Genomic DNA, 12405 nt, shown 5'->3' with positions numbered 1-12405 from the left:
ACAAGTATTTACTATAAACATCTACTATATTCCTAGAACTATGAGGAGACAAAGTAAACAACAATGAAATAATTTTTAAAATGAGCAAGTTTAAATTATGCTTGGCTAATTCTATTGACTATTATTAGTTTAGAGATCATAGTAGGTTGGAGTGATTCAAAAAAGTCTAAGAGAGAAGACAGATTTTATGTTGTCTCTTTAAATATGGCTGATGATTTGACTTACAAATGGGAGAAGTGAGGGTATTCAGGTAGAGGAAATGACAAACAAACCCTTAAAAGTAGCAAAGAGCATCATATGAACAAGGGATGGTTAAAAAGGCTTACCAAACTAGAACCACGAGGTATTTGGGCAAGCATAGTTGAATAGATAGGTGGGGTCAGCTTTCAGAAAACCTTAAAAATTAGAAGTGATTATTTTGCATACAATAAGTACTTAATAAATGTTTGTTGAATTGAATGTAGTAGGGAGCTATGACAGATAGAAAATACAGAAAGTTATATGATGAAAACAGTGAAAAGAATAAACTAACACATAGGAGAGGCTTCAGTGTTACATGTATTCAAATTCGTGCTATTGGAATAAGTAATAATTACATAAAATATGGTAGTTGTTTCTATCCTGGTGTCTGATGTTTTATGTCTGATGATACTGAATGAAGCATAGCCATTTTTGAAGATATATTATCCATTCATCAAGGCAACTCAAAGTACTTTATAAATACATCCACCCTTCCTGCAGAAGGTGCCAACCATACCTCAAACTCAACATGTCCAAAAATGTACTCGTTCATCCCCCTTAAACCTACTTATCCACCAAACTTCCCATTTCTGTTGATGACATCATCATTCTGCCAATTATCTAAACTTGAAACTATAAAAAAAAATTTTTGATACTTCTTTCTGCCACAGTCCCACATTAAATGAGTTGTCAAATCCTGACCATTCCACCTCCACAGAATTTCTTGCATTCATCTTTTCCTCTCTACTAACACAAAATACAAAATTATGTTCTTATTGTTCCTTCCCTATGTTATTAGAAGAACCTCCTAACTTGGCTCCCCACCTCTAATGTCTCCCCTCTTTCTCTCTAACTCATCCTTCACCTAGCTGCCAAAAAAGCCATCTTCGTGGTAACCATGCAACCATGTCACTTCCCTAATCTTAATCTTATGTTGTTAGAATCCTCCACAATCCTGTTCCAATTTATTTCTCTTCCCTCACTGCACATTACTCATCTTGACTCAATTTATGTCTCAGCCAGACTGGATTACTTCCCCATTTACATTATGCCATTTCTTACTTTTTTTTTTAATTTAAATTTACTTGTTCATCACCTTAAAATACCCAGGTAACTCCCTCTCTCCATTCCCTCTCCCTTTTAGAGAAAGTATCATTTGACAGAAAGATATATCTATTATATAAAACTATGTCTTGTTTGTTTATATTCATCAATTTTTCTCTAATTTCTATGCATTCAGCCCAGCTATTTCCATGCATGGAGCACATTCCTTCCTCACCTCCATCTCTTCCTTCAAAACTCAGCTTCTGTGCCACTGGCTGAAATTTTACCAAAACACTATGAATCTCATTTTTGCCTCAATCACATTTTACTTTATATAAGACTTGATATGTGCTATATTCCCCTACTAAACTGTAAGCTTGAGGGTGTAAACTGTCACTTCATCTTCGTTTCTCCAAGGCCTACCACATGGTAGGTACTTAATATTCCTTGAATTACACTGAATTACATTGAAAGGAAATGCTTAAGCTGAATAAAAGAAGGCCTAGTGGGGATATGACTGGTAGCTTCCATCAAATATTTGAAGAATTGTCATATATATATATATATATATATATATATACACACACACACATACACACACACACATATGTCACATATATAGAAGTTAGACTTGTTCTGCTTGCCTGCAAAATATAAAACAAGTAATGTGAATATGTGGAAGTCCCAAAAAGATAAATTAAAGGTTCATATCAGGACAAACTTTCTACCAACCAGAATTTTTCACAAGTCAAATGGACTGTCTAAGTAGGTTATGGGTTCTTTTTTACTGAAGGTCTTCTTATGAATGCTGGATGACTTCTGTTGAGAATGTTGTAGGAGGAATTATTGTAAAGTACTAGTTGAAACCTGAGGTCTTGCCAACTTTGAAATACTGTGATCTGTGATCATGAGGAAGTAAGGTAGCAAGAATAACAATGTTTCACTATAATACCAACAGCTACAGAATGGAATTCAGAATAAGCTAGATCCACATTGGATCCTTCCCCAAGGAGATATGATTATTCAAGTGCCAAAAACTTCCTTGTATTGTGGGCTCACCACTGTGGTGATTCCTTTCAATCCTGGATGATAAGAAGTGTTGAAAGTGTGGTACCATTATACTAGTGTTATAAAGAACAAGCAAGAAGATGTATAGTGCTAACACAAAATCAAGAAAATTTAGGGCAGAAACAGAGTATTATCTTTTCAACATGGGAACCAATGCTGACCTTCAAAATGTTTACTTAAAACCTGTGCTTTAAACTGAATTCAGAGTTATGTAAGTTTTTCAATTATAATTTTCCTGTCTCCCAGTGAAGGACCAAGTTCGGTCACATTCCCATCCTACCATCTCTTTATTTTTTTTTATAAAAGAGTGGTAAGGGCTAAGCAGTGGGGGTTAAGTGACTTGCCCAGGGCCAAATAGCTAAGCAATGTCTGAGGTCAAATCTGAACCCAGGACCTCCTGACTCTGGGCCTGACTCTCAATCCACTAAGCCACCTAGCTGCCCCTCTTACCTCTCTTTAAAGTGACTTCTAGCAAATGGTGTGCTAGTAACTATTTAACAGGAACTCTGGAGGAAAAGATGTACCCAGGAAATATTTTTAAGATCAATCTACATCCATGATTTTATTAAATCCAGAAATTTTAAAAATAAATCAGCAATCTAGTTTTTTTCTTGGTTTCTAAGGTACAAATAACCAACTAAACAATTTAGCAATTAACTCTCATGAACTGGATTCAATATGGCCCCTGCCTCTAGCTCTTTGTGAATGAATTGAGTAGAAGAATAAAAATCTACCTGGGGACCAAATGACCAGGACATTCAATTAATGTAGCGAAAAGTATTTGGCCTTATCAAATTCAATTTGAGCTGAGTCTAAGATGCTTATTTACAGGGAAGTAAAGTATTGTTGCTCCTCACATGGCAACTAGGTGGCACAGTGGATAAAGCATGGGGTCTTGAATCAGAAAGACCTGAGTTCCCAAGTTCAAATCCAACCTCAGCCAGTTAGTAGCAGTGGGATTTTGGGAAAGTCACTTAACCTGTTTGCCTCAGTTTCCTCATATGTAAAATGGGGATAATAATAGTACCTTCATCCCAGGGTTGTCAAATGAAAACAGCACAGTGCCTAGCACATAATAGGCACTATATAAATGTTAACTATTATAACATTAGAGGCATTAGAGTCTCTGTAGGTCCTGTGGCCAAGCCCTGTAGATTCTACCTCCCCAATACCCTGAGGTAGGTCCTCATAATCTGGGCATTATCATGACTACCTAGACTACTGCAATAGCCTTTTGTGTGGTTTCCATGCCTGAAAGTCTTCACCCACCCCTTCCAGTCCATCTTCCATATGACTATCAAAATGATCTTCCTAAAGGGCAGATCTGTCCATGACATACCTCCTATTCAATAAATTCTAGTGAATCCTTATTATCTGCAGCATCAAATATATAATTCTCTTTCTGCTTTTAAAGCCCTTCATTGCCTGAACCATTCCTACCTTTCCTATATGCTTACATTTTATAAATCCACAAAGACCAATTGACACTGTTCTCCATACTATTCCACATACAAAACACTCTATTTCCCAATTCTTCATGTTCACCGCCTGTCCCCATGCCTGTGATTGTTTCTTTCTCCATCTCTACACTTTGGCATCTCTGGATTTCTTCAAGTTTCAGCTAAAATTCCACCTTCTATAAATAAGCCTTTCCCTGCTATCTTAATGTCATTACTTTCCTCTTGAAATTAGGTCCACCATCTGAATAGCACACTGAATTTGGACCAATGAAAAACTATATCTATCTTTAGACACTGGCTATGTGACCCTGGACAAGTCACTTAAACTCTGTCTCAGGTATCTCATCTGTAAAATGGGGTAATAATAATAATAGCACGTTCCTCTAAAGGTGATTGTGACAATGAAATCAGATACTATTTGAAAGCACTTTGTAAACTTTAAAGTACTTTATAAATGTTATTATTATTATTACTTCCAATTCATTCTTTATACATCTTATCTATTTATATTTGTATGCTGACTATAACCTTAAGACTATAAGCTACTTGAGGACAGGAACTATTTTTTTTATTTTCTTGGAATCCGCAGTACTTTATATAACATATATACATAGTAGGTACTTTAAAAATACTTCTTGACTTCACAATTATAGGTAATCCTATTAAACATTCTTAAAAACATACTTTATTAAGCATTTCCTTTTTCTAATAACAGAAAACATTTAACTTTCTTCCTTTCAGTTCTGTGAAATTTTATATATACATGTTTATATAAAAATACAAGGTAAGTATAATTTACCCGAAAGAGATGTAAAATTTAAGAAAAAAAATATTTGAACATCTAAGATTAACAGCTTTATCTCAACTCACTTGATTTAATCTAGAAGTACTTTTTTTTAAAGGTAGGCCTTAATTTTAGAACACCTTTTCCTTTATTATATGCTTGAAAAGGGCAATTTCCCCCTAAAAATATCAACAAAAGACAATATACTTACTACTAATCTCATAGAAGAGATATTCTGCCAAAGAGGCAGAATGTTTACATTTCAAATTTCTCACAGACCATTATAGTCAACATTAGGAAAATGTGCCTTTAAATCATGAATGGAAAAATATTTGGAAAAAACTGTTCTTACATGTTACAACAGAGCTTTACATTTCAAAAGGTACATATTTATGCAAAAACTTTTCGCTACATTAATTGAATATCCTGGTGGATCTTTTAATCATTGCAAACATTTATAAAGTATTTTAATTCTTCACGTGTGGCCTATGTACCACTTTTTGATTGAAGAATTCATCCATTTTCTCCCCTCCTTAAAGTAGAACTTACAGAAAATTTCTAAACTGACACCTAAGAACTGTTGTTAAGCAATCCCTGGGGATGTGTATGTGGCATGTCTGAGCAGGGGAAGTAAGAGATTGCAGGGTGCGTGAGCCATGCAGCCATATGCCAAGACCCCATAGACAACAGCTATACCACCAATTAAGCACAGCTAAAGGTTCTGGTTTCTGAATATTGTTTTTACTTACTTAAATCAGGTCTTTTAAATTTTTAATTGAACAAATTCTCTAGGATGTGACAGAGAAGTTTCTTTTTTATGATCCTTCTATAATCAGTTACATGTTTTCTATTAAATGAGATATATGAGTGTTAACTGGGATTTTGTTGCCCTGAGAATCTCATTTCTGCCATTTATGTAAATCAGCAATTAGGGAAAATAAAACTCTGTTCAGGATTTAAAAACAACTACACTATTTTTAAAGCAACATTAACAGTGTTGTAGACCCTTTCTTAACTATGACCCAGGGAAATGGTGATTTAAACTTCTTTATTTTACTTCATTACTTTATTAGCCTTGTTCCCATAAGTTCAGTAACCATATAATAGAACCGATTTTAACCCTGAGGAACTTTATATATTTCAAGATTTTAAATCAAAAGTTATTCGACTGTTCCTTAAACAGAATTTCTAGTCCAATTTTTCAGTGATTTTTTTGCCCCATTTGCATTTTTATGTAAATCTTTTCTATACTCTCCCAAGCCTTTCTAGCTGCTTTTGCCATTACAAAGAGACTGATGATTACCATTTATAGAATGTCCCATTTTATGACAATCATGTGAAATAACGATCCAAGATTGCAGAAAGTGCCCCCTCTATGGGGCTCCTCACAGACTGTTGGGTGTTCCCTCTAAAGTTTTCATTTTCCATTTGACCAGTGTACAAATGTTCCTAAAACTTTCAGCCCCTGAACTAACTTTCATGTAAGTGCAGAAAAACGGTGAAAATGAGTAGTAAAGGAAAACTGGCTAAGGAATTGGTTAATGAACGTGACATATCTTGTTTAAATTTAGCCAGCTCAGATTTTACAGTCATTTGTGATGGGTATCTCCAACAACTGTTTGGGGAGCTTAATTGATAGCATATGAGAGAGCAGCCTTCCTTGGAATGAAGTGAGGGCAAAGTGAAGGGGAGTATAGTTTGGGAGAAGGAAGGAAGCTTCATACTTAGCAGAAAGTTACAGTTCAGCACTCATTGGTCATCATAGTAACAGAGAAATCCACAGGACTAAAACCCCGAATGTATCCTCACTTACGTGCGGCCAAATTACAACGCAACATTTGGCAATTACATGAGACTGATTATCTTCAAACAATGTGCCCTGGAGGAAATGCTGACACTTTTAACTCCAGGCCAAATAAGACATACACAAAGTGTGTTTGCTTCCAGCCATCCAGCATCCTACAACTAACTATCACAGTCCAGATAATCTAGTCACTAGGGTGGGAAAATACCACTCACTGCTACAGCAAGCTGGTTTCCATCAACCGCTGTCAGGCAAGCAAATGGGGACAACTTCTCTCTCTCCTAAAGGCAAAAGGGAGTTGAAGATCACAAATGAAGATGGAAAAGAAACGGGAATAGGAAAATAAGCGGGGACCCGAAGAATTTTAGAAAAACTCATGGCTGTCGCAAAGGTTTTGCTAAACAAAGAATTTTCTGAAGCAACTGAAGAATTGGGAGAGAAAAAGAGGACTCCACCCTATAAAGTTTCTGTAACAACTTCTCTCCGCTCAAAGAATTCAGACTCATGCCCAGCCCAGAAAGCAGGGCTGCCCTAAAATCGCCTTTATTTTCGGGCTTTCTTTTTGTTGAAAACTTTCAGCTCTTCACAGTCCAGCAGCACGATTCTTCCTAAGGCTTCCCAGACACATTCCGCCCAGAATTGTCTGAGTTTGCTAAACAATGCAACAGAGGCTGGGTATCTGGGAAGCCCCAGAGAGCCCACGCTTTAGGACCTTCCCGGGCGTCCTCAGAGCAATTTCCCAGGTGCAACTCTGTTAGCCCCCAGACCAGAACAATATCCCTCCCTCCCGTCCTGCTCCCCTCCCGTAGCCTCATTTACTGTATTCCACAGGCTAAACATTCCACTTAGTACCCTTCCCATGCAATAAACCCCACACAGGCACTCACACACAAAAGCAAAAGGCAAACTCACCATCTTCGCCTTCGTCTTGTGCTTTTATTGAGACAAATTGCCCTAATAAAAAAGTAAGAATGAAGAGAGTTCTTGCTTCCACCCAGTTTGCCATCACGTCTAAATATTAGACATGTGTGTCCTCCTGGGCAGTGAAAAGTGCAAATTGTAAGATTATTTTAGCACCATGAAGTCAGCTGGGGGATCTTTTCCTTTCAGCACCAGCCCCAAGGCAAAAGCTGCAAGCCCCCCTTTTCAGCACCAGCTCCAGCACAGTCTGCGAACACTTTTTTCAAGTGATGCAGCTTTAAATAGGAAGAATGCTGCCTCCACTTCTTTTCCTGCCCCTTTTTAGTTTGTTCAGGCTCATAATCATCCAGTCTCTGCCAAGCAACGGTCTGATTGATGGTAAACAACCAAATCAGAACAGGCTTCCCTGTGCCTTGAACTTTCCCTTTTACATTTCTTTTTAAACCCTATTCTGCTGCATCCGAAGAAGAGAACAGACTTATTTGAGAAAAGAAAATGCCTGGATGAAGAAAAGAGGATCGTATTATTACCCACCCTGCCTTATTCTCCCTCCTCAGCCCAACCCCCCAAGACACACACCCTTTTTTTCCCCTTCAGCTGAGAAAGTCATTAAGGAGGCAAATACCACCCCCTCTAGCTTACTCTTTGATACTTAGAGACCTCACCCCCCCCCCCACCACCTTCAATTTGCTAGGTCAGACTTTAACCCTCTAAATGCAGGGCATTTTTCTTATCTGCCATATCCGCTCTTTTTCCTATATTTTGGAAGAGGGGAGGGCCATCAGATATACTACAGTTAACTATTCCAGGTCTTAGGAAGGGACTTCAAAAGTCCAAGCCTTTGTATTAAAGATAAGAAAAACTGAGGCACAGGTGACTTGCCTAAGGTGACACAGTCAACAGCAGAGGAGAGTTTTAAATCCAGATCCTCTGACTTCAGAGACAATATTTTTTACCCACCAACCCCTATCCAGATGGAATTTAAAAGAGGGGACTGCTTTTTTTTTGGGGGGGGGGCAACAGAATAGTGGTTTATTTGGCTCTTTTTGGAGGGCACCAGAATAGTAGTTTACTGGACTTTAAACATTGTAGGAATCAGAGGGACTGGATTCAAATCCTTACAATATTCCTTCCTGACTCTATGACTTTGACCAAGTCATTTCCTGGCTATGAACTACCTATTTCCTCATATGTAAACAAGATATTCTTTCCAGCACAAAATCCTATGCAGGATGTACCTACAGTGGTGAGGACACTGATTCTGAAGACAAAGGAGCTGAGTTCAAATTCTTCCTCTTTTGATTGCTAACCAATAAACTTCAGTTGTTTCTTACTGTCTCTAGGTAAAAATAAACTCACCTATTTGGCTTTTAAAGTCCTTCCCAACCTTACCCCAAAATATCTTTCTGGACTCCCCTGTCCATTATTCCATACCCAGCTGTTACAGTCTTCTAGTCATGGTTAGAACAGGGCAAAGTACATCATATCTGTCCCCTCCTATATTCTCAATCATGTTTCTCAAGGCATCAAGATATTCACAAAGCTTTTGTGAATAGCTTTGTTTCACTCATTTCTGACTGAGCTTGGAATCCACCAAAACTGCCAAATATTTATTCAAAGAAACTGCTATCTAAGTCACAGATCATCCATCATTGTTCTAGCAAAGTTATTTTCTCAACTTTGTGTAAAATTTCACATTTGTCCCAGGTATTATCTAATACGGTTTTTTTTATTTAGTTCATTGTGATAGCCTACTAAGATCATTTGGGATCACAATTCTATCTCTAATTTATTGATCATCCCTTCTAGATTCATAATATCTGAAAATTTAGGAAGTCTGCCATCTATACCATCCTCAAGGTCACTGATAAAAATGTTTAACAGCGCCATGTCAAATAGAGATACCTGGAATTTTCATCTTAATATGAGGGTTCTAGAGGGAATTGAACAGGAACAGGAACTAAAATTTGGGTTAATCACACTATCCTTAAACCTCCTACCTATGGACAAGGAAGAAATAAGCAAAGAAGGAAAGTCTGACTTGTATTTACTCGATTAAAGAAACTTATTTACCTCCAAGAGACCCTGGTAAGTAAGATGTGGCACCTTTATTAATTCTAAACTTTGGATAATAAAACATAATCTGAAGAGACCTGAGAGATCATCTGAGGCAAACCTATTTTAATGATTATGGAACTGAGGCTCACAAAGATTAAATGAATTGTGCCAGTCTATATGAGAAATAGTATTTGAACCCAAGCTCCCACTTTCAAATTGATTACCTTTTGTCCTGCATTGTAGTCCAGCAAACTATAATTCAATCACATCACCTCCCTGCTATTCAGCAATGACTTCTTTAGAAATATGGAAGGCTGCTAATAATGACATGCCATGATTAAAGGGAGCTAAAATAGTTCATGTGCAATGTGAGATGACCATTTATAAGATGCAATTATTCTTTTTTTTGTTTTGTTTTGTTTTTTAGTCCAGACCTAAAATTTCATTGGTATGGGGAAGTCAAAGGGAGGGAGCTTTAGCTGCCAATGCAGAATATAAATTATTCTGCTATTTAGTCATGAAAAGCTTCCTGGGCTACCAAGAGGTTGCATATTGCTAAGGGTCACCTAGGCAGTGTGTGTTAGAGTTAGGATCTGGATCCTGGCCTTCTCTCTATACCCTATACAATGCTGCACATAGATTTATAGGATTATAGAATAATCTCAAAAGCTAGAAGGGACTTTGGAGGTAACTGAATCTAACCCACACTTGAAGTAAATTCAGCCACCTCTTAACAAATGATCTAGTCTCTGCTTGAAGTCTTTTACTATAGAAAACTTATTACTTCCTAAGCCATAGCATTGCATTCTTCAACAACTCTTTTAGGAAGTTGTCCCTTATGTGAGTCAAAGGCTTCCTTTTACTGACCATCTAGTGGTCCTAGCTCTTCCTTTTATTGCTGAGAACAAATTGCCACATGATAGCCCTTTCAGTACTTAAAAACTCATCATAGACTCACTATTTTTTCTTGTCCGGGCTAAGTATTCCTAGTTCCTTCAAGTAATTTTTATATGACATTGTGACATCTTCTCAGGAAGCACTCTGAGCTCATCAGCATTACTTCTAATATACAGTGTGAAGAACTGGACAAAATATTTCAGATGGAGTCAAACCAGGATTACATGCAGTGGGATTTACATTTCCTTTGTTGAGCATATTATTCTTCTGTAAACATAGGCCAATATCACATTAGCTTCTTTACCTGTCTAAAAATACCTTTTGAAATATAGCAATTCCCACAAAAACTCCTAGGATTTCTTCATATGAAAAGCTTTTAGAAGAAAAGTCTACTAAACAATATCTTATTCAATTTGACCAATTGTTCCAACCTGGGAAATCATTTTGGATGCTAATTCTGTTATCTAGCACTTTAGCTATTCCTTTCAAATTCATGGGACACCAAAGTAGTACAGTGAACAGAGTACTAAACCTGTCATCAAGAAGACCTGAGTTGAAATCCTACTTCAAACACTTACTACCTAGACAAGGCATTTAACTTCTATCTATCTCAGTTTCCTTATCTGCTATAATCATAAAATGAGAAACCATAAACTCTTCACCACCATGCTCTAGGAAGCTTATTATTGGGATAATATCATCCTATTACAGTGATGGCAAACCTATGGCATAGGTGCCAAAGATGTCATGCAGAGAGCTCTCTGTGGGCACACAGCCACCCTCCCCATCCCACCAGAGTTCATTACTAGAAAGGCAGAGGGACTCTGGTGGAGCTGTTCCCCTCTCCCTCTCCACCATGCCTGATGACATTTTTTCACATTAGCCTTTCCTCTGCCCAGCAGTCCAATGGGAGCATACAGGGGTAAAGTGGGAGGCTCACAGACAGTAGAACTGGAGAAGAATGGAGCTCTTGAACCAGTCCTTTTCCCCTTCTACACCCTCTAAGGACCTTCCAAACTTCATCCACCCCTCAACCCAGCATCCCAATGGAAGTGCTTCCCCTCTCCCCTGTGTGGGGTGTGTGCTCAGCAGTCAGTGGTGGGGAGGGACACAATCCACTGTCTCTTGGGTGGGGAGCACAGAGCTTGGTCTGAGGGGTAGGGTGGGGGCAGGCCCAGCACTACATCTCTAAAAGGTTCACCATCACTGTCCTATAACATATTAGCAGTGTTGGTATTCCACTTCCTCACTACACTCTTGATTCTCTGATTGGAGGGTAGGATCATGAACTCCAAAGCTCTATTTAATAGAAAAGCTCTGTCAGAAACCTAATTTCATACCTGATTGCATTACTTTGGAATTTCTAATTTCTCCATCGTGTCTTCCTCATTTTCAGCTTCCTTCATTAGTCTGTAAGGTCTTTAGGGGCAGGGACTACCTTTTTACATATACATAAAATATTATATATAGAACAGAAACCAATTATATTGAAATGCAGTTATCAAAATATTTTTTGAAAAGTAAGTTCATGGACCCAAAGATAAAAACCCCTGGACTGAGTGGAGCGATCCCTTCAAACTTCACCATTCTGTATTTTTTTCCCTTTATAATTCTAAAAAAGAAATCTCGATCCTTCTTCATTAAAGCTGCCAGTACTTTATTGTGGTATACAAGTGATATTGCATTGTCAAAAGTTGTGCCAGTGAAGTGTGAGCTCCAGCAGTCTTATGAAGGTTGAAAGGCTCTGAATGAGGGGGCAGCTGGGTAGCTCAGTGGATTGAGAGCCAGACCTAGAGATGGGAAGTCCTAGGTTCAAGTCAGGCCTCAGACACTTCCCAGCTGTGTGATTCTGGGCAAGTCACTTGACCCCCATTGCTTACCCTTACCACTCTTCTGCTTTGAAGTCAATGCACAGTAATTGACTCCAAAACAAAAGGTAAGGGGGGCAGCTGGGTAGCTCAGTGGAGTGAGAGTCAGGCCTAGAGACAGGAGGTCCTAGGTTCAAACCCGGCCTCAGCCACTTCCCAGCTGTGTGACCCTGGGCAAGTCACTTGACCCCCATTGCCCACCCTTACCAATCTTCCACCTATAGACAATATACCGAAGTACAAGGGTAAAAAAAAAAAAAA

The 12405-nt window shown here is 38.1% G+C and overlaps 1 protein-coding gene across 1 annotated transcript in view; it reads right to left on the bottom strand.

Annotated features, from left to right (window-relative positions):
* The window catches only part of COL5A2 (collagen type V alpha 2 chain), a 182186-nt gene extending 174690 nt beyond the window's left edge, over positions 1-7496 (bottom strand). Inside the window, exon 1 of the mRNA XM_044669074.1 lies at positions 7313-7496. Coding sequence (XP_044525009.1) covers positions 7313-7406 — 94 coding nt within the window. The 5' untranslated portion in view covers positions 7407-7496. The remainder of the gene's footprint in view (positions 1-7312) is intronic.
* Positions 7497-12405: the final 4909 nt, after the last annotated feature.

The sequence above is a fragment of the Gracilinanus agilis genome, chromosome 3 (genome assembly GCF_016433145.1).
Source record: "Gracilinanus agilis isolate LMUSP501 chromosome 3, AgileGrace, whole genome shotgun sequence".
In the NCBI taxonomy this organism is placed as follows: Eukaryota; Metazoa; Chordata; class Mammalia; order Didelphimorphia; family Didelphidae; genus Gracilinanus; species Gracilinanus agilis.
The sequence above is the reverse complement of the archived record's forward strand: the minus strand, read 5'-3'. Positions and strand labels throughout refer to the sequence as shown.